The sequence below is a fragment of the Amblyraja radiata genome, chromosome 8 (genome assembly GCF_010909765.2).
Source record: "Amblyraja radiata isolate CabotCenter1 chromosome 8, sAmbRad1.1.pri, whole genome shotgun sequence".
NCBI classification, from domain to species: Eukaryota; Metazoa; Chordata; class Chondrichthyes; order Rajiformes; family Rajidae; genus Amblyraja; species Amblyraja radiata.
The window spans coordinates 3,939,001-3,963,306 of NC_045963.1; the positions used below are offsets into that span (position 1 = coordinate 3,939,001).

Sequence of the window (24,306 nt, forward strand, 5' to 3'; positions counted from 1 at the left end):
GGGTCTGCACTTGGTCTAGTGTATTTTAAAATCAACTGTTTAATGACAACATACAGTAGGATCTAAAAGTGTCACACTGTCACTGCCGGGTAGTCATGATCCTCAGATGGAGTCACAGATGGAGCAGCAGGGCACCAGACGCCTGTGGCAGGGGCCACTTTTCATTTCACTGCACATCTCGTATGCATATGTGACGAATAAACTTGAGTTGACTTGACAAGTCGTGGGGGTGGGGGATTAGGAGGGGGAGGGCTTCACAAGTGAAATAGCTTAGGGCCTCTCTTCATCTAAATCCGGCCCTGATGAAGACCCTTGAAAGACTTGTGCTGGCCCACCTGAAAAATATCAGAAACCCCCTGCTGGACCCCCTGCAGTTTGCTTATCGGGCCAATAGATCAGTGGATGACGCAGTCAACCTAGGCCTGCACTTCATCCAGCACCTAGACCGCCAGGGGACCTATGCAAGGATTTTGTTTATGGATTTTAGCTCTGCATTCAACACCATTGTGCCAGAGCTACTACACTCCAAACTCTCCCAGTTGACTGTGCCTGAACCCCTCTGTCAGTGGATCACCAACTTCCTGACAGACTGGAAGCAGCATGTGAGGCTGGGAAAGCACATCTCGGACCCGCAGACCCTCAGCATAGAAGCACCGCAAGGCTGCGTACTCTCCCCTCTCCTTTATTCTCTCTACACCAACGACTGCATCTCCACAGACTCCTCTGTCAAGCATCTCAAGTTTGCGGGTGACACAACCCTGATTGGACTGATCCAGGATGGGGAGGAATCTTCCCACAGACAGGAAGTGACACAGCTGGCATTCTGGTGCCATCGCAACAACCTGGAGCTCAATGCTCTTAAGACGGTGGAATTGATTGTAGATTTCAGGAGAGCTTTTTTCCACAAGCAGTAGCTCTAATCAACAGCCAAAAGTCTGTAGCCTCCTTTTGCTCTGGTATTTTATTTTATTCTTCACATGTTTAAATGATTATGTTTTATTTTGAATTGTCTACTGTATATTGTGTTGTTATCCTTTGGAGCAAATCACCGGCAAATTCCTTGTATGTGTACATACTTGGCTAATAAAATGTATTCAATTCAATTCAATTCAATTAAACTGGCCGAAACAGGAGTTTGAGATGGTTGTGAGAGGTGCACTTGATGGTGGTTTTGCAGTGGTCTGGAGTGGTAACACTCAGTACGGGGCAGGAGACATGCTGATTGAAAAAATCTTTACATCACCATCCTCAAAGTGTATTTGCACCATTTAAATCCTATTTAGCCATGATAAGGCATCCTACATTGCTTAAAACAAATATTTGATGGAGAAAGGCGAAGTGGACAAATCTAAATTATAAGTTTGCTCTATTGCTGTTGTACAGATAAATTATTAAAGGACTTAAGAGTTAAAATCAATAGAAGCATTGTGGCTTCAGAAGATATATGTCAGCGTGAATGATGCTTGGACTCAAACATGAAAGGGACTACTCCTCACCTCTGTTATCATTCACTTATGCTTTATCTGAGTTTTCTCAAGAACTGTTTTCACATTTCAAAGAATACATTCATAAGGCATGACCTACTGCACATAGAAATACTTTCATTTTGTTATTGTGCAAGTCTAGCAGCTGTGGACCTTGTCCACTCTAAATCATTTCGCTTCAGAGCACAATGACAATACAGGTTCATCATGATTTTCATTCACAAAACTAGTTTGTAGTATTATCGTCATTGCTCCATGCCTATAAACCAATGAAGCTTCACCAATATGATTATAAGTTGAAATGATAAAAAGGAGAAGGAATAGCACGAAATGAAATTTAGCTGCTCAGAATTTGGTGCGTTAATTTTCAAGAAGAGCAAAATATCTCTTGGTTTTGTTAGCTTGTGAGCCCTGTAATTTAGGTTCATAATTATGTTAGAATTAGGTTCACTTCTTTTCACCTCTGTGTTTCTTATGCATGCATGCCTACATCGCTTAATTTTCTCTTTCTCTCTGTAGGTTTCATGCCAAGTGTCCAGAGAAATGCACAAGTCTCTCAATACGGATCCCAGCAAACAGGTGCTCCCATGTCACCACATCCATCACCTGTTGGACAGATGCACAGTGCCATGGGGCCTTATCAGCAGCCCAATTCCAGCAGCCCTTATGGTCCCCAAAGCGCCCAATTTGGGCCTCAAGGTAAGAAAACGTATACTAAGATCGGTTAAGTTCAGCAGAGGCTGTTTTAAAATGCCTAGTTATTATTGAAGACAAGAATAGAATATTTAGATGAGAAGCAATCTTGAAAATCAGCAATGAAGCTCTTCCTTTCAAAAGAAATGAACAAGAGCACTTTACTTTCATTGCAAATACAAAAACAGGGATGTAATGCTGAGGCCGCATTTGGAGTATTGTGAGCAATTGTGGGCACCATATCTGAGGAAGGATGTGCTGGCTCCAGACGGTCCAGAGGAGGTTTGCAAGAATGATCCCTGGAATGATTAGGTTAACATTTGATAAGCATTTGACGGCAATGGCCCGGTACTCACTGGAGTTTAGAAAGATGAGGGGGGGGCCTCATTGAAACTTACCGAATAGTGAAAGGCTTGGATAGAGTGGATGTGGAGAGGATGTTTCAACGAGTGGGAGAATCTAGGACTAGAGGTCATAGCCTCAGAAGGAGCCTAGGAAGGAGATGAGGAGGAATTTCTTTAGTCAGATGGTGGTGAATCTATGGAATCCATTGCCACAGAAGGCTGTGGAGGCCAAGTCAATTGACATTTTTTAAGGCAGAGATAGATAGATAGATTTTTGATTAGTATGGCTGTCAAGGGTTATGGGGAGAAGGCAGGAGAATGGGATTAGGAGGGAGAGATAGATCAGCCATGATTGAATGGTGGAGTGAACTTTATGGGCCGAATGGCCTCATTCTGCTCCTATCACTTATGACCTTATGACCTTTTACTCTAAGATATTTCACACAGACCTTTTGGTGATTATAATTGGGAATGTCAACAGTTTTTTTTGGAATTGTTTGTCTCAGCAAGCAATATGAAATTCGCTTGTGCCTTAACTGAATATAATTTGTCTGCCCATTTGGACAAAACAAGCAAGCACGGCACATCCTTGTTTCTACTTTTATCAAGCATGATCTCCTTTGTAGATTACCAGCTTGATTCCATAACTCCTGAACATTTCACTTTGATAGGCAACCCAATTTTAAATAAATTTATCATTGACTTCATCTAGAATTATCACAAATAACTATTACCTTGAGTACTGTGGAGCCCTTATGCACATGTTGTCTATTTACAGGTTCCAGTGATTTTAAATGCAAAGAAGTGTTTTTGGTTCAACATTTGGAAGCCTAATATCCAAGTATTGGCATCTTTCCTATATAACATTAAATCTTTAGTCGGCATGCACTTGGTTAAAACATGCTAGGATTTCTCTCTCATTTTCACTGAGTTCCTAGAATCTCTTAAATTATTTATATACAGGTAGCGTAATATAGTGGAGCAGCACTTTCAGCTCTGTGCCCTTTTTATGTAACCACTTCTGAATAGTGGTTGGAACTATTGTATCCCTCACATCAACAGATCAGCACAATTACAAGGTAGACGCAACAAGCTGGAGTAACTCAGCAGGACAGGCAGCATCTCTGGAGAGAAGGAATGGGTGGCGTTTCGGGTCAAGACCCTTCTTCAGACTGGTACCAGAGGGTCTTGACCCGAAACGTCACGCATTCCTTCTCTCCAAAATCTAGAGCCTCCTTTTGCTCTGGTATTTCATTTAATTCACATGCTTAATCAATAATGTTTTATTATTAATGTTTAATGTATCATTCTTAACTGTCACTGTACGTCATGTTGTCACTTGTGGGCGGAGCACCAAGGCAAATTCCTTGTATGTGAATACTTGGCCAATAAACTAATTCATTCAGAGATGCTGCCTGTCCCGCTGAGTTTCTCCAGCTTTTTGTGTCTATCTTCGGTTTAAATCAGCATCTGCAGTTCCTTCTTACACAGCACAGCTAGAAGTTACACGAGGTGTACACAGAGAGGGGAGCTCATTCAGGCATTTCCCAGCAGGAGATGGCAGTATAGTAAATGTAAACATGTATGAGCCGATTGCCTGTTTGTCTTTATTGGAAACAGTACATTGTTATGCTTTGGGAGGCACCATGACATGTTGGAAACAGAATCAATAATAACATTGAACAGTAGTGGAACATATTGAATAGTTCATGAATAGTTATTTCAAAGAACTGGCATAGGCGCACCCGGCCAAAAGACCACATTGCGTGCAGCATGATTCTATGAAAGAGAGATTCAAGTAAGCCACAGTTGAAAACTGGTAAAAACTGAGCAGCAATTTTTCAGAAGATAACAATTGCAACCATGTTGAATGTTGTTATTTGATATATATATATCAATATATCAATATATATGATATATATATATGAATTGTGATAGTATAGTGCAACCTGGACTCCCATAACTAAATCGTGCCACAGATATTGTTGAAAATGGATTTATTATAGAGAATTCCTGGGTATATATTAAATCAGAAGATTTCATTTATGCTTGTCATAGTGACATGGAGATTCTTCTTCCTTTCAACTTCTCCTCTACCCCGCTGGCAATCCTGTTGATATTGGCACCATCCTCCCATTGATGGCTTCAAGATTTTCTCTTCCAGAAAAAAAAAAAATTTTTTTTGCAGAAAATGATAGATTTCTTTGAAGCAAAATGAAGCTGCCATTTAATTTGAGTTTTGCCTTTGGTGGCTTTTGATTGAAAATAACACTTCAAAAGTCCTTATAATATGCACAGGCGACAAAAACCAATATAAATATAAAGGTCAATTGAGGCAGGTTAGTGTGCAACCTAGAACTCCAAATGGACAAAGTTCTCCCAGGAACTTCTTCTTTTCCTCCAGGAGCTCAAAAAGTCTGTGGTGTCACCATTGGTTTGGCATGAAAACCAAAATATAGCCTTCGAGGAACTTTTAGACACGATGATATACCAGCTGATCACACCAGAGGAGGTCTTCCCCCCCCCCCCCCCCCCCCCCCCCCCCCCTGGGAGACAAAGCTGGATTATATTGAGAGTTTTGCTTTAAGAAGACCTCTTGTTGTCACTCTACTTTGTTTCCAAAGAGTTAAGTCAATGGTTTTGTATTTACAGGACCAGCATGATAACTTTTCTACCTTGTTTGCAGGATTTACCTGTAATGCTACGTATACTAAAACCACTTTGTTTCAAAGGCTACCCTTCCGAATCTTTTTACATTGCACAGGTCAGGACCCTTGGTCGTGTGATTCCATGTTGATCAGCAGTGTGTTCTAATACATGCCATGCCTGCTCTTTCCCGATAATATGTTCTAAATTCTGTTACATTCAACATTACTGTACTTTGACTACAGAGACCTCTCATTTGTAGCTTCCCTGAACAGTATCCATTTCAAAGTTGGAGTTTGCCATTTTTCTCCCTAATCTTTGCAGGTCTTAACGTCCAATATGTAATTAACTGATTATTCCTTAAACAAATAGTTTGTCAACCATTGGGATGGATTTAGGAATTAGTCAAGCAATTTGTGGTAGCGGACATTATAGGGGATCTTTCAGAATGCACACAATTAGATACATTCGAACAAAAAAGAAAGACTCTGGGGGGGAGGCTCCCCGCCACGGTTAATGAAATAGCAACAGATATTGAAGATAAAGACATGTCATTCTGCAAGTATAAAGTGGCTGGTCTGAAGATGAACAAAATATACAATAAAACAAAGTGACTAACAGAATAGTGAAAAAATACAAGAGAAAGCTAGGCAGCAATGTAACAAAGGATAGAGTGAATTTGATTGAAAGATATTTTAGAAGGGAGTTAACAGAAATCGGGGAAATTAATGGTGGAAAAGTGGGGGTGGCTTGGATTTTGTATCTGTCTTCACGAGAGAAGATTCAAGTAACGTCCCAGAAATATCTGTAAACCAACAATTAGAAGTGAGGAAGGAAGTCAGGAAACTCACAATATCTCGGAAGGTGGTACTACACAGGATGATGGAGCTGTGAGCTGGCAAAACTTCAGGTCCTCATGGACTTCATCTTTTGCCTAGTGACATGCTTGGGTATTTTTAATTTTTGTGAAATCCCTCGATTCGAGAAGGATTCCATTGATTTTGAAAATAGCAAATAGAGCTCACCACTTCATAAAGAAAGGGGGACAAAAAAGCAGGAGACTAAAGGCAGTTGATACAGCGGGACAGTTGGTGAAAAATCAAGATAATAAGACAACTTTAACATGGTTTTATGCTTGACCAATTTATTGGAGTTTGATAAAGTAAAGTGCTAATTTGCTACTTGGGAATCGGAGAATGTAATTGAATTTCTTAGATGGCATGAAAGGTTATTATAACAAACAAAAGCTAATGGCATAGGTGGCAACATACTGGTGGTGATTGAAGATGAGTTGACTGCAGGGAGCAAAGAGTCAGCAATGATAGGTCTGTTTTCAGGTTGGAAAGGTGGAATTACTGTGCTGCAGCAATTGGGGCTGCAGCACTACCTTCACACATATCTTGGATGAAGACGCCAGATGCATGGTTGCTGAATTTGTTGATGAGACAAAGATAGGTGAGAAGACGTGTTGTGCAAAAGACACAAAGGGACATTAAATGGGCAAACATGTGGTAAATGGAAATTTATGTGGGAAACTGTGAAACTGATGAGGAAAATAAAAAACCATATTATCCAAATTGTGATAGATTGGAAAGGTTTGAGATGCAGAAGATCCTGGCATACCGTTCACGAGAGTCTAGTTATTATGCAGTACAACAGGGCGGTACAATAAGTCAGGGCGGCACAGTGCCACAGCTGGTAGTACCGCTGCCTCACGATCCTGACCTCTGGTGCTGTCTGTGTGGAGTTTGCACCTTCTCCCTGTGACCACATGGGTATCCTCAGGGTGCTCCAGTCCTCTCCTACATCCCAAAGACGTGCAGGCTTGTAGGTTAAACGGCCTCTGTAAAATTACTCCACGTGTGATGGGAATTGATCTGAAAGTGGGATAACATAGAACAGATGATCGATGGTCACCGTGGACTCGGTGGGCCGAAAAGGCCTGTTTCCATGCTGTTTCTCTAAAACTAAAAAACTAAAACAAGCAAATTCAGACTGATAGCCAAATGTCATAAACTCACTGCTGGAGGGATTGAATACAAAGGTGGGAACAGACTTCAGTGATGTCAGACTTTGGTGAGATCATCAGGAGTACTGTTTAGCATTGGTCTTTGATTTAAGGAAGGAAGTTAAAACATTGTAAGCTGCTCAGAGAAGGTTTACAAGACTAGTAGAAGGAACTAGCAGGTTGTGTTATGAGAACATCTGGGCAGACCAGGCTTGTCTCTGCTGGAAGGTAGACAAAATGCTGGAGAAACTCAGCGGGTGCGGCAGCATCTATGGAGGGAAGGAAATAGGCAACATTTCGGGCCAAAACCCTTCTTCAGACTGATCAGTTTAACTTTGTTTCTATCCCACGTATTGTGCTTGTTCATCTCAGCTGTGCGTGGCCTTTTGTTCATGTTATTCTGAGAAAAGTCTTTCACTTGTGGACAACCACCCCAGGCCCCTGCCAGATACAGTAAACGGAAAGCTCCTTCCGTCAACAGACGCATCAGGGAACAGAAATGTTCATAATAATGAAAACCCCTCTGTTGCTAAGAAATGTTGCAGGGAAAAAAGGATGACAAGCAAACAGCAAGAGGTTAGATAGGAAAGAAAAGAAAAGGGATTTGTCAAAACTCATGAGGCAAGTACAAAAGGGGGAAATTACTGAGTCCAAGTTTCCCAATTCTTAGACAACAGACAATAGACAATAGGTGCAGGACTAGGCCATTCGGCCCTTCAAGCCAGCACCACCATTCACTGTGATTATGGCTGATCATCCACAATCAGTACCCCGTTCCTGCCTTCTCCCCATATCCCTTGATCCCTTGACTCTGCTATCTTTAAGAACTCTATCTAACTCTCTCTTGAAAGCATCCAGAGAATTGGCCTCCACTGCCCTCTGAGGCAGTGAATTCCACAGATTCACAACTCTCTGGGTGAAAAAGTTTTTCCTCATCTCCGTTCTAAATGGGCTCTCCCTTATTCTTAAACTGAGGCCCCTGGTTCTGGACTCACCCAACATCGGGAACATGTTTCCTGCCTCTAGCATGTCCAAACCCTTAATAATTTGATAAGTTTTCCTCTCATCCTTCTAAATTCCAGTGTATACAAGCCCAGTCGCTCCATTCTTTCAACATATGACAGTCCCGCCATCCCGGGAATTAACCTCGTGAACCTACGCTGCACTCCCTCAATAACAAGAATTGGCCTCCTGCTACTTCTTACCCATTGAACATGGCGTGAGGAGAGTGGGAGGAACTTATTAACAGACATGGCAGCTGAGTTGTGAAGGAGACAATGGCATGGTTCCTGTGTTTACTGTGGATTCTCCTGGAGCAGGTTGTGCCATGACAGTTAAAAGAAATGGCAGCATCCATGGAGCGGAAGGAAAGGAAAGGGGCACTGTCGGTCTGGAAGTAACAAAGATCGTCGACGAGACTGTTGGAGGTAAGAATCTGGAAGAGAAAGTACAAAATAGGAGAGTTTGATAGTTGGTAAGTCTAATACACAGCAAAACAAGAATATAAAGAACAAAAGGGAAAATGCAGTAATAATTGACATTAAATAATTAACTGGGCAGTCACGATGGCGCAGCGGTAGAGTTGCTGCCTTACAGCGAATGCAGCGCCGGAGACCCGGGTTCAATCCCGATTACGGGTGCTGTCTGTACGGAGTTTGTACGTTCTCCCCGTGACCTGTGTGGGTTTTCTCCGAGATCTTCGGTTTCCTCCCACATTCCAAAGACGTACAGGTTTGTAGGTTAATTGGCTTGGTAAACTTTTTTTTTTAATTGTCCCTAATGGGTGTCAGGATAGTGTTAATGGGTGGAGAGCGCTGGTCGGCGTGGGCCGAAGGGCCTGTTTCCGTGCTGAAACTCTAAATTAAATCTAATAAACTAAAACAGCACATTATAGTCACATGGAAAAGGGGCCAAATTAAAAGATGTTAAACATCTGAGCATAACTAAGTTACAGCAATGCAGCCAGTGTATATTTTTGCTGATAGTAGATTACCATGGCACACAATTCACCATTTTCAGTTAGATTTCCAGCATTCGGGTCAGTGACCAATTATGAAAAATGTCTGCCTACTGCTGACAAATGCATAAAATAATGCATTAATTGTTTTGAGGAACATTGTTCCAGATTATTTTTTTTTCGATTAAAAATAATAATGGTGGAATATGCGAGCAGGTGAACTTTTATTGCTTGGGTCCAACCAAAAAAATGTTCAAAGGACTCTTCAGATGATTTAATAATTCAGTTTGTTGCACTAAATTTGAATTTTGTTTTGTTATCCCTGTTGCTGCAAACAAGTTATTATGTGATTCCATTTACAAACACAAAACCTTTCATTAAATGCAAGTGGATTATAATTAGATAGCAAAATTAAATTCTCTAGCAATGTATCTAAATGTTGCCAAGAGCTTCATAATTGTAGATTTTACAGCTTGCAGCTGTGTTTGATTGACTGCTGTTATTGCATCCAAGTTAATGCAGATTCTTGCCACCAAATTTGTTCCCAGTTCATTTAGTGTGTTAAATGGCTAAGGACAAGGTAGAGATTGCCCACTCAATTTATACATCTGTTTTAAGCAGAATGGAGTCCCACTGTAAGCTGTTCCCAAGAGTTTATCATATTTAGTTTAGTTTGGAGATACAGCACGGAAACAGCCTCGGTGAAGATCTCGGTGAAATCCACGCAGGTCACAGAGAGAACGTACAAATTCCGTATAAACTAGTACCCATAGTCAGGATTGAATCCGGGTCCCTGGCGCTGTAATGCTCCTGTCCCACTTTGGAAACCTGAACGGAAACCTCTGGAGACTTTGCAACCCACCCAAGGTTTCCGTGCGGTTCCCGGAGGTTTTTGTCAGTCTCCCTACCTGCTTCCACTACCTGCAACCTCCGGCAACCACCTGCAACTTCCGGGAACCGCATGGAAACCTTGGGTGGGGCGCAAAGTCTCCAGAGGTTTCCTAAATAGGACAGGGCATAAGGCAGCAGCTCCACCACTACGCCACCGTGACGTCCAAATTTATGGAGGCCCAAATATGCAAGAACTTTCATAGAAACATAGAAAACAGGTGCAGGAGGAGGCCCTTCGAGCCAGCACCGCCATTCATTGTAATCATGGCTGATCGTCCCCAATCAATAACCCGTGCCTGCCTTCTCTCCATATCCCTTGATTCCACTAGCCCCTAGAGCTCTATCTAACTCTCTTTTAAAACCATCCAGTGATTTGGCCTCCACTGCCCTCTGTGGCAGGGAATTCCACAAATTCACAACTTTCTGGGTGAAAAAGTTTTTTTTCACCTCAGTCTTAAATGGCCTTCCCTTTATTCTAAAACTGTGCCCCCGGTTCTAGACTCGCCCAACATTGGGAACATTTTTCCTGCATCTACCTTATCCAGCTCTTTTATAAGTTTCTATAAGACCCCCCCCCCCCTCATCCTTCTAAACTCCAGTGAGTACAAGCCTAGGCTTTTCAATCTTTCCTCATATGACAGTCCCGCCATCCCAGGGATCAAATCTCAAATTGAGGGTATCAGATCTTGGTGAAGAACTCAGATTTGCCCTGTCCTGTCTAGCTTTAAAGTCTATTCATAAAGTGAGGCAAGTAAGTTCATCACACAATGCAAGTATTACTAGTTTGCCTGTAGAGTTCCCAAATTATTCATACGGTTGTGTTAAAACTTGAGCGTATTGCAATATGGGCATTGCTGGTCGGCGCGGACTTGGTGGGTCCAAGCACCTGTATCTGCGCTGTAGAACAAAGCTAATCTAAGATAAACGTATTGTAATTTTGTGCAACAACATGAAAGGATAACACACTTATTTTGTTTGGTTTAAATATTACATTTCTGATTTCCACTTTTTGAGCACAATAAAGGATTCCATGACAGATTTTTAATGAGAAAACCTATAACTGCTTCTGAAACTAACTTTCATATTTACAACCCAGTTCCAAACAACCTCTCTGAACTGCATGGATGCAGGAACTTTCCAATGCAAATTATTTATCGATTGCCGAGACAAATTGATGCATCTGTTCATTTGCAATATTTAAGTAAACAACATAAAAAATGTATATTTACATTTTCACGACTTTCCATAGCCTGCTTCTCAATAAAAATGAGTATTGTGGGAAAAAAAGCTGTTCAGCATTAGATTTTTGTTAAATCTTTACTAATAATCTAAAAAGTCTCAGAATTCACGTATCGCTTGGACTGTGGGAGGATTGATTATCCGTATGCAGTGAGTTTATCGCAATCTTCGGGGCTAATGAGAATTATCTGAAGTTTATCAGCCTTAGTTAGAAGGGACTTAGTATACTTTCAGCAGCTTGCAGCCATCCCATTAACAAAGCATTGGAATTTGCAAATAGAATGCAAATACCGCCATCCCTGGGATTTGGGATATAGCGTATCCATTCTTTTACACATCCACAAAGTATGCTCCACTACACACTCGCCGTTTAGTGGCTCACGTAGTGGCTCGTGGGATAAACCATCTGGATTTGGTAGCACAAATTTAATTTAGTTTAGTTGACTTTAGAGATGCAGCACGGAAACAGGCCCTTCGCCCACCGAGTCCGCACCGACCAGCGATCCCCGCGCATCAACACTACCCTACACACACGAGGGACAATTTACATCTATACCAAGCCAATTAACCTACAAACCTGTACGCCTTTGGAGTGCGGGAGGAAACCGAAGATCCCGGAGAAAACCCACGCAGGTCACGGGGAGAACATACAAACTCTGAACAGCCAAGCATCTGTAGCCAGGATCAAACCGGTGTCTCTGCCGCTGAAAGGCAGTAGCTCTACCGCTATGCCACCGTGCTGCCCTGGAATTCACACTAAAACAGTGCAAAGCAAAAGTGAAGGGTAGAAAAAGATTAATTCTAATCCCTTCATCCTTAGTTTGGCAGAAGACCGAATGCCAACTTAAGGGCCTGTCCCACTGTACGAGGTAATTCAAGAGTTCTCCCGAGTTTTCCCCTGATTCGAACTTGGAGAATGTCCGTAGCGGATCCGTAGGAGTTCGTGGATGTCCCGTAGCGGCTCGTAATGCTAACGGTAGGTACTCGGGACATCCGGTAAACTCGTGACGTTTGTTCAACACTGTGAAAAATGTCCACGAGTAAAAAAATACTTGTGATGAAAAAAATTGTTACTTTTTACTCGTATGAGCCGCTACGAGACATCCATGAACTCCTACAGGCCCGCTACGGACATTCTCTGAGTTCGAATCAGGGGAAAACTCGGGAGAACTCGTGAATTACCTCGTACAGTGGGACAGGCCCTGAACAGAGCCACAGCATGTCTGGAAACATTTTTAAAAACTACACACGGGTGCTAAAAGTGGAGAACACGTTGCTGCAGTCTGAGTTAAGATGCTGAGAATCTGAATCAGATACTATCTGTATCCCTTAAATATGACAGAACATAAACATGTGTGTGTAAAAAAAACCCAGCAGCCTGTAATCGTGCAGCTGGAATCACTCCCCTGCCTTAACATTGTCAAGTAATCTTGTTTATGATGAGTCATGTTCAATTGCAGAGAGATTCTTCCAAATTTCTTTTTGTGTAAGATCATCTTCACTAAAGAAGTGTGACCAGTCCATCAGGAAGAAAGTGATCAAGAAGGAACTGCAGATGCTGGAAGATCGAAGGTACACAAAAATGCTGGAGAAACTCAGCGGGTGCAGCAGCATCTATGGAGCGAAGGAAATAGGCGACGTTTCGGGCCGAAACCCTTCTTCAGTCTGAAGAAGAGTTTCGGCCCGAAACGTCGCCAGCATTTTTGTGTACCTAGGAAGAAAGTGATTGATGGCTGAGTCCATCCAAACTAGGATGGTCAGTTGATTCAATGTAATCACTTAACCATCTGTGGCCCATCAGGATGAATGCCAACAAATTACAAAGTCATTAAAGCAACATGCAAGTACCATTAGATGCTGCTTTCTGTGAGGACTTGCATTTGTCTAGTTTTGAGTGTTATCAACAGTAATGCAATTATATAGACAATAGTTGCAGGAGTAGGCCGTTCGGCCCTTCGAGCCAGCACCGCCATTCAATGTGATCATGGCTGATCATCCACAAACAGTACCCCGTTCCTGCTTTTTCCCCATATCCACTGACTCCACTATACAATACAATTAAGAGCCCTATCCAGCTCTCTCTTGAGATTACTTATACTATTTCCAGTTTAAATGATGTGCATGTTTTTGAGTTATAAAAGTTCAAGGAACTACTAACACTTAGCTACTTATCAGTTTCAGGCCGAAAGGGACTTTGCCATCAAAAAACTTTCTAATCTGTTAGCAACTGTAAAATAATGCATATTCTCTATCACAAGAAGAATCATGAGAGAAAGAGATCGGGTAGATGCACAGAGTCCCTTGCCCAGAGTAGGGGAATCGAGGACCAGAGGACATAGGTTCTGGGTGAAGGGGAATAGATTTAATAGGAATCTGAGGGGTAACTTCTTCACATAAAGGGTGGTGGGTGGATGGAACAAGCTGCCAGAGGAGGTAGTTGAGGCTGGGACTATCCCAACGTTTAAGAAACAGTTAGACGGGTACATGGATAGGACAGGTTTGGAGGGATATGGACCAAGTGCAGGCAAGTGGGAATAGTATAACTGGGACATCTTGGCCGGTGTGGGCAAGTAGGGCCGAAGGGCCTGTTTCCACACTGTATAATGCTATGATTCTTATGACTCACCTGCAGAAGTGGGTCTTAATTCTGAGGGTGGATGGATAAAATTCAATCAAGAAAGTTGTACAATCACAGATTCTTTTACCGTGTGTTTTTAACATGTTATTTCTTACTTTTATTATAAATTCTGTGACTTCATTTGTAAATATCAATAGCTACAGTTTTGAATACTCGTTAGGGCAGGCAGCATCTGTGGGGAGAAATGATCTTTGATTAGGTTTTAGAACTGGGAAAACATGTTTGAAGTTACTAAACAGGGGGGGAAATAGAGAGAATAAATAGGGCGGAGAGCAGCTGACACATTTGCTTACAACGGGAGAAAAGAGAAAATAGCATGCTGGAATAAAGATGCAGAATACAGCAGTGACTAGAAATCTGAACCATGTTGGAAATACTGAGTAGATCAAGCAGCCTTTATGTAGGAAGAAAACCAGATAAGGTCTTTAAGGTAACCATAAATTCAAACTAGCCTTAAGTGACACAGACAGGGGAAGCTAGTTATGTGGAATTGTTGTGTAGGAACGAACTGCAGATGCTGGTTTAAACCAAAAATATACACAATAAGCTGGAGTAACTCAGCGGGTCAGACAGCATCTCTGGAGAAAATGAACAGGTGACGTTTCGGGTTGAAAAAGGGTCTCGACCCGAAACGTCACCTATTCCTTTTCTCCAGAGATGCTGTCTGACCCGCTGAGTTACTCCAGCATTTTGTGTGTATCTTCATGTGAAATTGTTGATTGGATTATCATAGTCCCCAGGCAGAATATGAGGTGTTGTACCGCAAGGCTCGGCACTGCGACCACAGCTAGTTACAATATACATTAATGATCTAGATGAAGGGATTAAAAGTAACATTAGCAAATTGGCAGATGACACAAAGCTGAGTGGCAGTGTGAACTGTGAAGAGGATGCTATGAGGATGCAGGGTGACTTGGACAGGTTGGGTGAGTGGGCAGATGCATGGCAGATACAGTTTAATGTGGATAAATGTGAGGTTATCCACTTTGGTAGCAAAAACAGGAAGGCAGATTATTATCTAAATGGTGTCAAGTTGGGAAAAGGGGAGGTACAATGGGATCTGGGGGTCCTTGTTCATCAGTCACTGAAGGTAAGCAGTTTAAGCAGGAACTGCAGATGCGGGAAAATCGAAGGTAGACAAGAGTGCTGGAGAAACTCAGCGTGTGCAGCAGCATCTATGGAGCGAAAGAAATAGGCAACGTTTCGGGCCGAAACCCTTCTTCAGACTGAAGGTCTTCACGCTGAAGGTAAGCATGCAGGTACCGCAGGCAGTGAAGAAAGCGAATGGCATGTTGGCCTTCATAACAAGAGGAGTTGACTACAGGAGCAAAGAGGTCCTTCTGCAGTTGTACAGGGCCCTAGTGAGACCACACCTGGAGTATTGTGTGCAGTTTTGGTCTCCAAATTTGAGGAAAGACATTCTTGCTATAAAGGGAGTGTGGCGTAGGTTCACAAAGATAATTCCCGGGATGGCGGGACTGTCATATGCTGGGAGAATGGAGCGGCTGGGCTTGTATACTCTGGAATTTAGAAGGCTGAGAGGGGATCTTATTGAAACGTAAGATTATTAAGGGTTTGGACACGCTAGAGGCAGAAAACATGTTCCCGATGTTAGGGGAGTCCAGAACCAGGGGCCACTGTTTAAGAATAAAGGGTAAGCGGAGAACGGAGATGAGGAAACACTTTTTCACACAGAGTTGTGAGTCTGCAGAATTCTCTGCCTCAGAAGGCGGTGGAGGCCTGTTCTCTAGATGCTTTCAAGAGAGAGTTAGATAGAGCTCTTAAAGATAGCGGAGTCAGTGGATATGGGGGGAAGGCAGGAACGGGGTACTGATTGGGGATGATCACCCATGATCACATTGAATGGCAGGGGTGGCTCGGAGGGCCGAATGGCCTACTCCTGCACCTATTGTCTATTGACTGTATCTGGGGAAGAGTGAAGCAGACCAAACATAGGTCAGAGTGGATGGAGAATGAAAGTGACATCAGCTGGAGACTCAGAGTAGCCACTGCGATCTGCAATGCGTAATCTTCAAAGTGGATGTCCACTACATTTCCACGTACACAACATCCAACGATCTACCTTCATCAATCTCGTTCGTCACCTCCTCAAAAACTACAATCACGTCAGTGAGAGATGACCAGCTCGACTTTTTTTGACCATGCTGGCTATCCTTAATTAGCCCATTCTCTTCCAAATGGGAGTAAATCCTATCTCGAATGATTCTCACCACCAATTCCCTAACACTGACGTGAGGCTCACCGGCCTTAGTTCCCTGGATTCTCACTACTTCGTTTTGTTAAACAAAGGAACAACATTGGCCAGTCCTCCAGGACTTTGCCTGTGGCTAGAAAATCATTTTGTTTTAGTTTAGAGATACAGTGCAGAAACAGGCCCATCGAGTCCGCACCGACCAGCGATTCCTGTACAATAGCACTATCCTACACACTAGGGACAAATTATCATTTTTATCAAAGCCAATTAACCTGCAAACGTGTACGTCTTTGGAATGTGGGAGGAAACCGGAGCATCCAGGGAAAACCCACACGGTGACAGGGAGAACATACAAACTACGCACAGACAGCACCTGTAGTAAGAATCGAACCCGGGTCTCTGGGGTAAGGCAGTAGCTCTACTGCTGTATCACCGTGCCGCCCGTGCCTCTCAATAACCTGGGATAGATCCTATCAGGCCTTGAAGACTTATCTATCTTAAATGTTCTTCAGGAGCCTCAGCACCACCTTCTTCTCAATCTCAAACTGCCCTAGCATATTTATATGCTCCATAATGATCTTGCTGTCCCCCAAGTCCTTCTCGTCAGTGAATACAAATGTAAAGTACTTGTTTACTACCTCACCTACATCCTCCAACTCCAAGCATAGATTCACACCTTTATCATTGAGTGGCCCTATCTTCTCCCTGGTCACCCCTTTATTTTTAAAATACATATAAAAATTATTGGGATTTTCCTTAATCCAACTCACCAGTGACATTTCATGACCCATTTTGTTCCTTTATTTGCCCGCTTGAGTCCTTTCCTACTCACTTTATATTCCTCATATGCCCCGTCTGATGCCACCTTCTTAAACCTGACATACCGTGCCCTCCATAATGTTTGGGACAAAGAACCATCATTTATTTATTTGCCTCTGTACTCCACAATTTGAGATTTGGAATCGAAAACAAATCACATGTGGTTAAAGTGCACATTGTCAGATTTTATTAAAGGCCATTTTTATACATTTTGGTTTCACCATGTAGAAATTACAGCTGTGTTTATACATAGTCCCCCCATTTCAGGGCACCATAATGTTTGGGACACATGGCTTCACAGGTGTTTGTAATTGCTCAGGTGTGTTTAAATGCCTCCTTAATGCAGGTATAAGAGAGCTCTCAGCACCTAGTCTTTCCTCCAGTCTTTCCATCACCTTTGGAAACTTTTATTGCTGTTTATCAACATAAGGACCAAAGTTGTGCCAGTGAAAGTCAAAGAAGCCATTATGCGACTGAGAAACAAGAATAAAACTGTTAGAGATATCAGCCAAACCTTAGGCTTACCAAAATCAACTGTTTGGAACATCATTAAGAGGAAAGAGAGCACTGGTGACCTTAATAATCTGGAGGAAAGGATTAGGTGACGTTTCAGGTTGAGAGTCACAGGAGAGGGAAACGAGATATGTGAAAAGGTACAAAGAACAGATGAATGAAAGATATGCAAAAAGCAATGATGATCAAGGAAAGGTTCATTGTTGGCTGTGGGGACGGTGATAACGAGTGATACAAACATGGGCATGAACATGGAACACTGTTCAGTCTTGGTCACTCAACTATAGGATGGATGTCATTGAACTTGAAAGAGTGCAGAGTGGATTTACAAGGATGCTGCCAAGACTTGAGCGGCTGAGCTATGGGGAGAGGTTGGGCAGGCTCGGACTTTATTCCTTGGAGCGCAAGAGGCTGAGGGGTAATCTCATGGAGGTCTATAAAATAATGAGGGGAATGTACAGCGTACATGCACAGATTTCTTCTACCCAGGGAAGGGGGGTCAAAAACAAGAGGACATATCTTTAATATGAGCGGGACTAGATTCAAGAGTATTTTATTGCCATGTGTCCCAGATAGAACAATGACATTCTTACTTGGAACAGCACAAAGAATATGTAAACATAGTACTTTGTAAACAATATAATAAACAAGTAAAAAAGGTTCAGTGTGTGTGTGTATATATATGTACACACACAGTGGCAGATTGGGTCTAAAAATATTGGTTGCCCACTTCAGGGGCCCACTTGATATAGGGGGCCCACTTCATCAGGGGCCCACTTGATATAGGGGGCCCACTTCATCAGGGGCCCACTTGCCATCGGGCAACTGACACCCTGGCCAGTCCGTCACTGTACACACACATACAAACACACATACATGCACATAAACAAACAATAATAGAGCAAAAAGACAAAACCAATGCCCCCAAGTCTATGTAGTTCAGAGCTTATTTGGAGGTTGTAGTGTTTAATAGTCCGATGGCTGTAGGGTAGAAGCTATTCCTGAACCTGGACATTACAGTTTTTAGGCTGATACCTTCAGGCAGGGGTGAAATTGTGCGGCCAGGGTGGTGTGGGTCTCTGATGATGCTGGCTGCCTTTTTGAGGCAGTGACTCCGGTAAATCCCTTCGATGGTGGGCAGGTCAGAACCCGTGATGGACTGGGCCGTGTTCACCACGTTTTGCAGTCTTCATCGTTCCTGGGCGTTCAAGCTGCCGAACCAGGCCGTGATGTAACCAGTCAATATGCTCTCTACTGAACACCTGTAGAAGTTCAAGAGAATCCTCTCTGACATACCCAAACTCCGCAATCTTCTCAGGAAGTAGAGGCATTGATGGGCTTTCTTTATAATGGCATCAGTGTGCTGAGTCCAGGAAAGATCTCCAGAGATATGCACACCTGTGAATTTGAGGCTTTTGACTCTCTCCACCATTGTCCCAAAGATATAAGCAGATTTATGGGTCCTCATCCTTCCAAAGCCCACAATCAGTTCCCACCAAATTTTTAATACCAAAACACAATTGTACAGGTGCATGGATCGGAAAGGTTTAGAGCAGGGGAACCTTTCCATGTTGGAATGCTGCATTAAGTTAGCTGTAATATAATAAGGCCGCATAGAAAAAACTTCAATTAGATATACTTCAAAATGTACATTAATTTGTACAAATCTAACTACTATGTACTAATGTCAAGAAAATGAAAAAAAATTGTTAATTCTAAAGTTAACTAACCTCTTAATGACTTTATTGTGACTGTTTTCTAGAGTCTAGAGTCGCATTAGAACTAAATCATAAGACCCTTCTTCAGACCCAAAACGTCACCTATTCCTTCGCTCCATAGATGCTGCCTCACCCGCTGAGTTTCTCCAGCATTTTTGTCTACCTTCGATTTTTCCAGCATCTGCAGTTCCTTCTTAAATGTTATAATAATAAACATAATAATAATCATAATCATAACTTTATTAGCCAAGTATGTTTTGCAACATACGAGGAATTAGTAAAAGGACGATTAAAAAATAGTGAAATGGGACTTGATTCAAAGTTAAGATTCTGAGGGTCGTGACAACATGGACGTGAAGAGGTTACTTCTTCTTATGGGAGAATCTGAATCTGGTACTGCTAACTTCTTTCATTTCCTTCAGTTCTCACCAAGGCTGCTAATTCATGCTGGGATGTTTTTCCTTAGATGACATAAGGCATTCATGCTGATCTTTTTATTACCATGTGGCGGCTCCCAAGGGTCGTGCCATCATAGTGTCGAACCCCTTGGCACAGGAGTGGTTCAGTCCGGAGGCGGCCCTTAGCCAGAGGGTTTAAAGGCAGGGGTTTGGATGCCATCTTCCTCTCGTTTGGACTTCCCTACAACCGGGAGGAACATAATAAAAGGTGCCTCTCAAAACACTGGACTTCGTGCCTCCTTTTGAGACCCACGCACTACATTGGTGACCCCGACGCTCCATTGGCGTCATGATGGAGAGAAGAGAAAGCCCTACCTCCTCACAGGCCGGCCCGGCCCTGTCTCTGGACGCGGTCTCCGTGAAACTGCCCAACGTCTGGACCACCCGGCCGCTCATCTGGTTCCAGCAGGCGGAGGCCCAGTTCAACCTGCGGGGCATCACGGTCGATGCCACCCGCTTCTATTACCTGGTGGGGGCCCTCGACCAGGACACGGTTGAAGAGGTCACGGACTTCCTCGCAGCCCCCCCGGACACTGATAAGTATCTCGGCCTTAAGGAGCTCCTGCTCCAGATTTATGGCCTAATGGACGGGGTTTGTCGCGACCTGGATTTCGTGTTTGTGTATCTGGACGACATCCTGGTGGCCAGCCGCTCGCACCAGGAGCACTGCGTCCACCTTCGGCAGCTCTGTCAGCGGCTCAGCGAGCATGGTATGGCCATCAACCTAGACAAGTGCCGTTTTGGTGTAACTGAGATTGACTTCCTCGGCCACCGCGTGACTGCGCAAGGCGCGGTTCCCCTGCCTGACAGGGTCGACGCCATCCGTCGGTTTCCCCGCCCACGCACGGTGCGTGGCCTGCAGGAGTTTGTCGGCATGGTGGCCTTTTATCATCGTTTCGTGCCATCCGTGGCCCACATCATGCGGCCTCTGTATCAACTACTGGCGGGTGGGCAGAACAAGAACGTTGAATGGACCCACGAGGCAGGGGCAGCTTTTGACGGCGCGAAGGAGGCCCTTGCTCGGGCCGTACTGCTGGTGCACCTGCGGGAAGATGCCCCGACTGCTCTCACGGTGGACGCCTCGGAGTCGGCGGTTGGTGCTGTGCTGGAGCAACTGACGGGCGGAGGTTGGCGGCCCCTGGCCTTCTTCAGCCGGCACCTCAACCGTGCGCAGACAAAATACAGCGCGTTCGATCGCGAGCTCCTCGCTCTGTACCTGGCAGTGCGCCATTTTCGCTACTTCCTGGAGGGCCGCCCGTTCACCGCCTACACGGACCACAAGCCGCTCACTTTCGCCCTGGCGAAGGTTTCCGACCCCTGGTCTGCACGACAGCAGCGGCAATTGGCCTACATATCGGAGTATACGACATCTATCCGCTACATCAAGGGGAAAGAGAACCGGGTGGCCGGCGCATTGTCCCGCCCCGCTATCAACGCCATGTTCGAGGTGGCGCCCGGAATTGACTATTCTGCTCTGGCAGAGGCACAGCTCACGGACGATGAGGTGCCCGCCTACCGGACTGCCATCTCCGGCCTCCGCCTTGAGGATGTCCCTCTCGGTCCTGGGGGAGTGACAATCCTGTGCGATGTGTCGTCCGGTCAGCCGCGCCCCATCGTCCCTGCCACCTGGCGCCGGAGGGTGTTCGAGGTGATCCACGGACTGGCTCACCCATCAATCCGGGCGACAACGGCACTAGTGGCCGCTCGTTTCATGTGGCACGGTCTGCGCAAGCAGGTTGGCCATTGGGCTCGCACCTGCATTCCGTGCCAGACGGCAAAAATCCAGCCCCATGTCCGTGCGCCTCTCCAGGAGTTTGGTCTACCTCACCGGCGATTCGACCATCTCCACATAGACATTGTAGGGCCTCTCCCGCCGTGCCGGGGCATCACCCACCTTCTGACAATGGTGGACCGCTTCACGCGGTGGCCGGAGGCCATTCCAGTGGCCGATACTTCAACGGCTACGTGTGCTCGTGCGTTGTCCGCGCACTGGATTGCTCGCTTTGGGGTGCCGGCGCACATCTCCACAGACCGGGGGCCACAGTTCACCTCCGAGCTGTGGTCAGCCATGGCTCGCTTGCTGGGGGTGCGGCTACACCACACCACGGCTTACCACCCGCAAGCTAACGGTCTGGTGGAGAGGTTCCACCGGCAGCTAAAGGCAGCACTGAAGGCACGACTCTCCGGCCCGGACTGGATGGACGAGTTGCCGTGGGTCATGCTGGGCATCCGGACTGCTCCCAAAGAGGACTTGGCCTCATCATCGGCGGAGCTCGTGTACGGGTCGCCACTCACGGTGCCCGGGGAGTTCGTGCCGTCGGTGCCGGGGCAGCAGGGAATGCCCTCATCCACCCTAAAGCGCCTTCGCGATCGAGTTGGCAGGCTCGCACCCGTCCCGACGTCCCGCCATGGGACATTTCGCCCACACGTGCCATCAGCCCTCAAGGACTGCCCTTACGTCTTCCTGCGCCGTGATGCCCACCGGACGCCACTCCAGAGGCCGTACGAGGGCCCGTTCCGAGTGCTGGAACACGGGCAGTCGACTTTTGTCCTGGACATGGGGGGCCGGCCGGAGGCAGTGTCGATTGACCGTTTGAAGCCGGCACACCTGGACATTGACCAGCCGGTGCTGGTTGCCCAACCTCGGCCTCGAGGGCGCCCCCCTTCACGGCTCCCTCCGCCTGTCACTCCACCTGTCCTCCCGCCGGTCCCTCGACCTGTCCCTCCACCTATGCCTCCGCAAGCCCCACGAGCGGCTGACTTCCGCACGCGGGCCGGCCGGGTCGTGCTCCCGCCGGTGCGTTTCGTTCCTCTGGTTCTGGGGGGGGGGGTCCTGTGGCGGCTCTCAAGGGTCGTGCCATCATACTGTCGAACCCCTCGGCACAGGAGTGGTTCAGTCCGGAGGCGGCCCTTAGCCAGAGGGTTTAAAGGCAGGGGTTTGGATGCCATCTTCCTCTCATTTGGACTTCCCTACAACCGGGAGGAACATAATAAAAGGTGCCTCTCAAAACACTAGACTTCGTGCCTCCTTTTGAGACCCACGCACTACAACCATCTAAATCCATGGAAACCATCAACTCGGAAGCCATATGTTGTCCACCAATATTCATGTATACATTTCCATACTAATTCCTGACCTTTGACCCAGCTAAGGTCACATAGTCAAAAAGTGCCCTTGTAGTCCATGTAACTTAGCATCATAGATGGAAGAAATCTCACTTTAAAGACAAGATGGTCAAACTCATCAAAGGTCACAACAAGGGCCACCACAAGATAGGAGGAGAAGGGGAGGTTGTGAAACTGTCTCCGGAGAGAGGAGGAGAAGGGTTTCGGCCCGAAACGTCGCCTATTTCCTTCGCTCCATAGATGCTGCTGCACCCGCTGAGTTCCTCCAGCAATTTTGTGTACCCACCACAAGATAGACTGGAAGGTCAAAATACTTCATTTTGGTAGATGTCAGAGCCACTGGCAGTTGTCACTGAGAAATGTTGCCTTGTTTTTCTTTGACACAGGGATCACGGTGGGCCTTTCAAAGCCGGCAGAAACCTCAAATACTCCCGCCTGCTGGTCTGCGCAGGTACTGAGGACACAGCCGAGTCTCTACCCAGGGCAGGTTGTGGGTTCACTCTTAGGAAGGACAATCACTGTGGGTACGGGTGCACCCGAGGCTGTCCGGGCGGATAACATTATTCCACCAATCTTCTATTCAAAATGACCATTAAGCTCATCAGGGAGGGTTGTATTGTTGCAGCAAATCTGCCCAACTTTGTTTTAGTTAGTTTTTATTCAATTTTAGTTTATTGTTTATGGTCACGTGTACCGAGGTACAGTGAAAAGCTTTTGTTGCGTGCTATCCAGTCAGCAGAAAGACAATACATGATTACCATCAAACTACAGTGTATAGATACATGATAAGGGAATACCGTTCAGTGCAAGGTAAAGCCAGCAAAGTTCGATCAAGGATAGTCCAAAGGTCACCGATGAGTTAGATAGTAGTTCAGGACTTCTCTCTGGTCGTGGTAGGATGATTCAGTTGCCTGTCCCTGAATCTAGTGCTGTGCGTTTTCACACTTCTATACCTTTTGCCTGATGGGAGAGGGGAGAAGAGGGAGTGGCCAGGGTGCGACTCGTCCCAGATTACGCTGCTGGCCTTGCCGAGGCAGCGTGAGGTGTAAATGGAGTCAATGGGAGATTGGCTTGTGTGATGGTCTGGACTACGTCCACAATTCACTGCAATTTCCTGCATTGCAGTACGTTGCAATTTTGTAGCCTGCTGCAGCATGCAAGTTTTGCCACTACCTGAGTGGTTGGTTTGGGATTCTAGTGTGGTAGGTTTTGTCTCTTGGCCTCTGATAGCTTTGTGATGGTTGTACCCAGGTTTCTTGCACAGGTTGGAATTATCCAACTTGACTGCCTCAGACTTGGTCTTCACTGGAGTAAGAACCTTACCATTCATTCATGGTTTCCGGGTTAGGGAACACCCAGATTCACTTCTTGGGCAGATGTTGAAGAAGAGCAAAGAAAAAGTTATCTATAACATTTCAGTGGATTAATGCTGGGCGATGCAGCACCAAATACATATTGGGAAGTTCTAACCAAATTGTGCTTTGCCTGATCTTGCAGTGATGTAAGTGTGCTATAGTTACTCTCAATGCTTCAATGGGACGACAGATGGCACAATGG

At 45.1% G+C, this 24,306-nt stretch overlaps 1 protein-coding gene across 8 annotated transcripts in view; it reads left to right on the forward strand.

The window, feature by feature from the left end:
- Window positions 1-24,306, forward strand: part of arid1b (AT-rich interaction domain 1B) — a 492,096-nt gene that overhangs the window by 324,203 nt on the left and 143,587 nt on the right. For 4 of the 8 annotated variants that reach the window (XM_033025053.1, XM_033025054.1, XM_033025056.1 and 1 more), the window contains 2 exons: window positions 2,004-2,183; window positions 8,495-8,602. In XM_033025053.1, the coding sequence (XP_032880944.1) occupies window positions 2,004-2,183; window positions 8,495-8,602 (288 nt within the window). The remainder of the gene's footprint in view (window positions 1-2,003; window positions 2,184-8,494; window positions 8,603-24,306) is intronic. The other 4 variants (XM_033025055.1, XM_033025058.1, XM_033025059.1 and 1 more) reach the window with 1 other exon arrangement.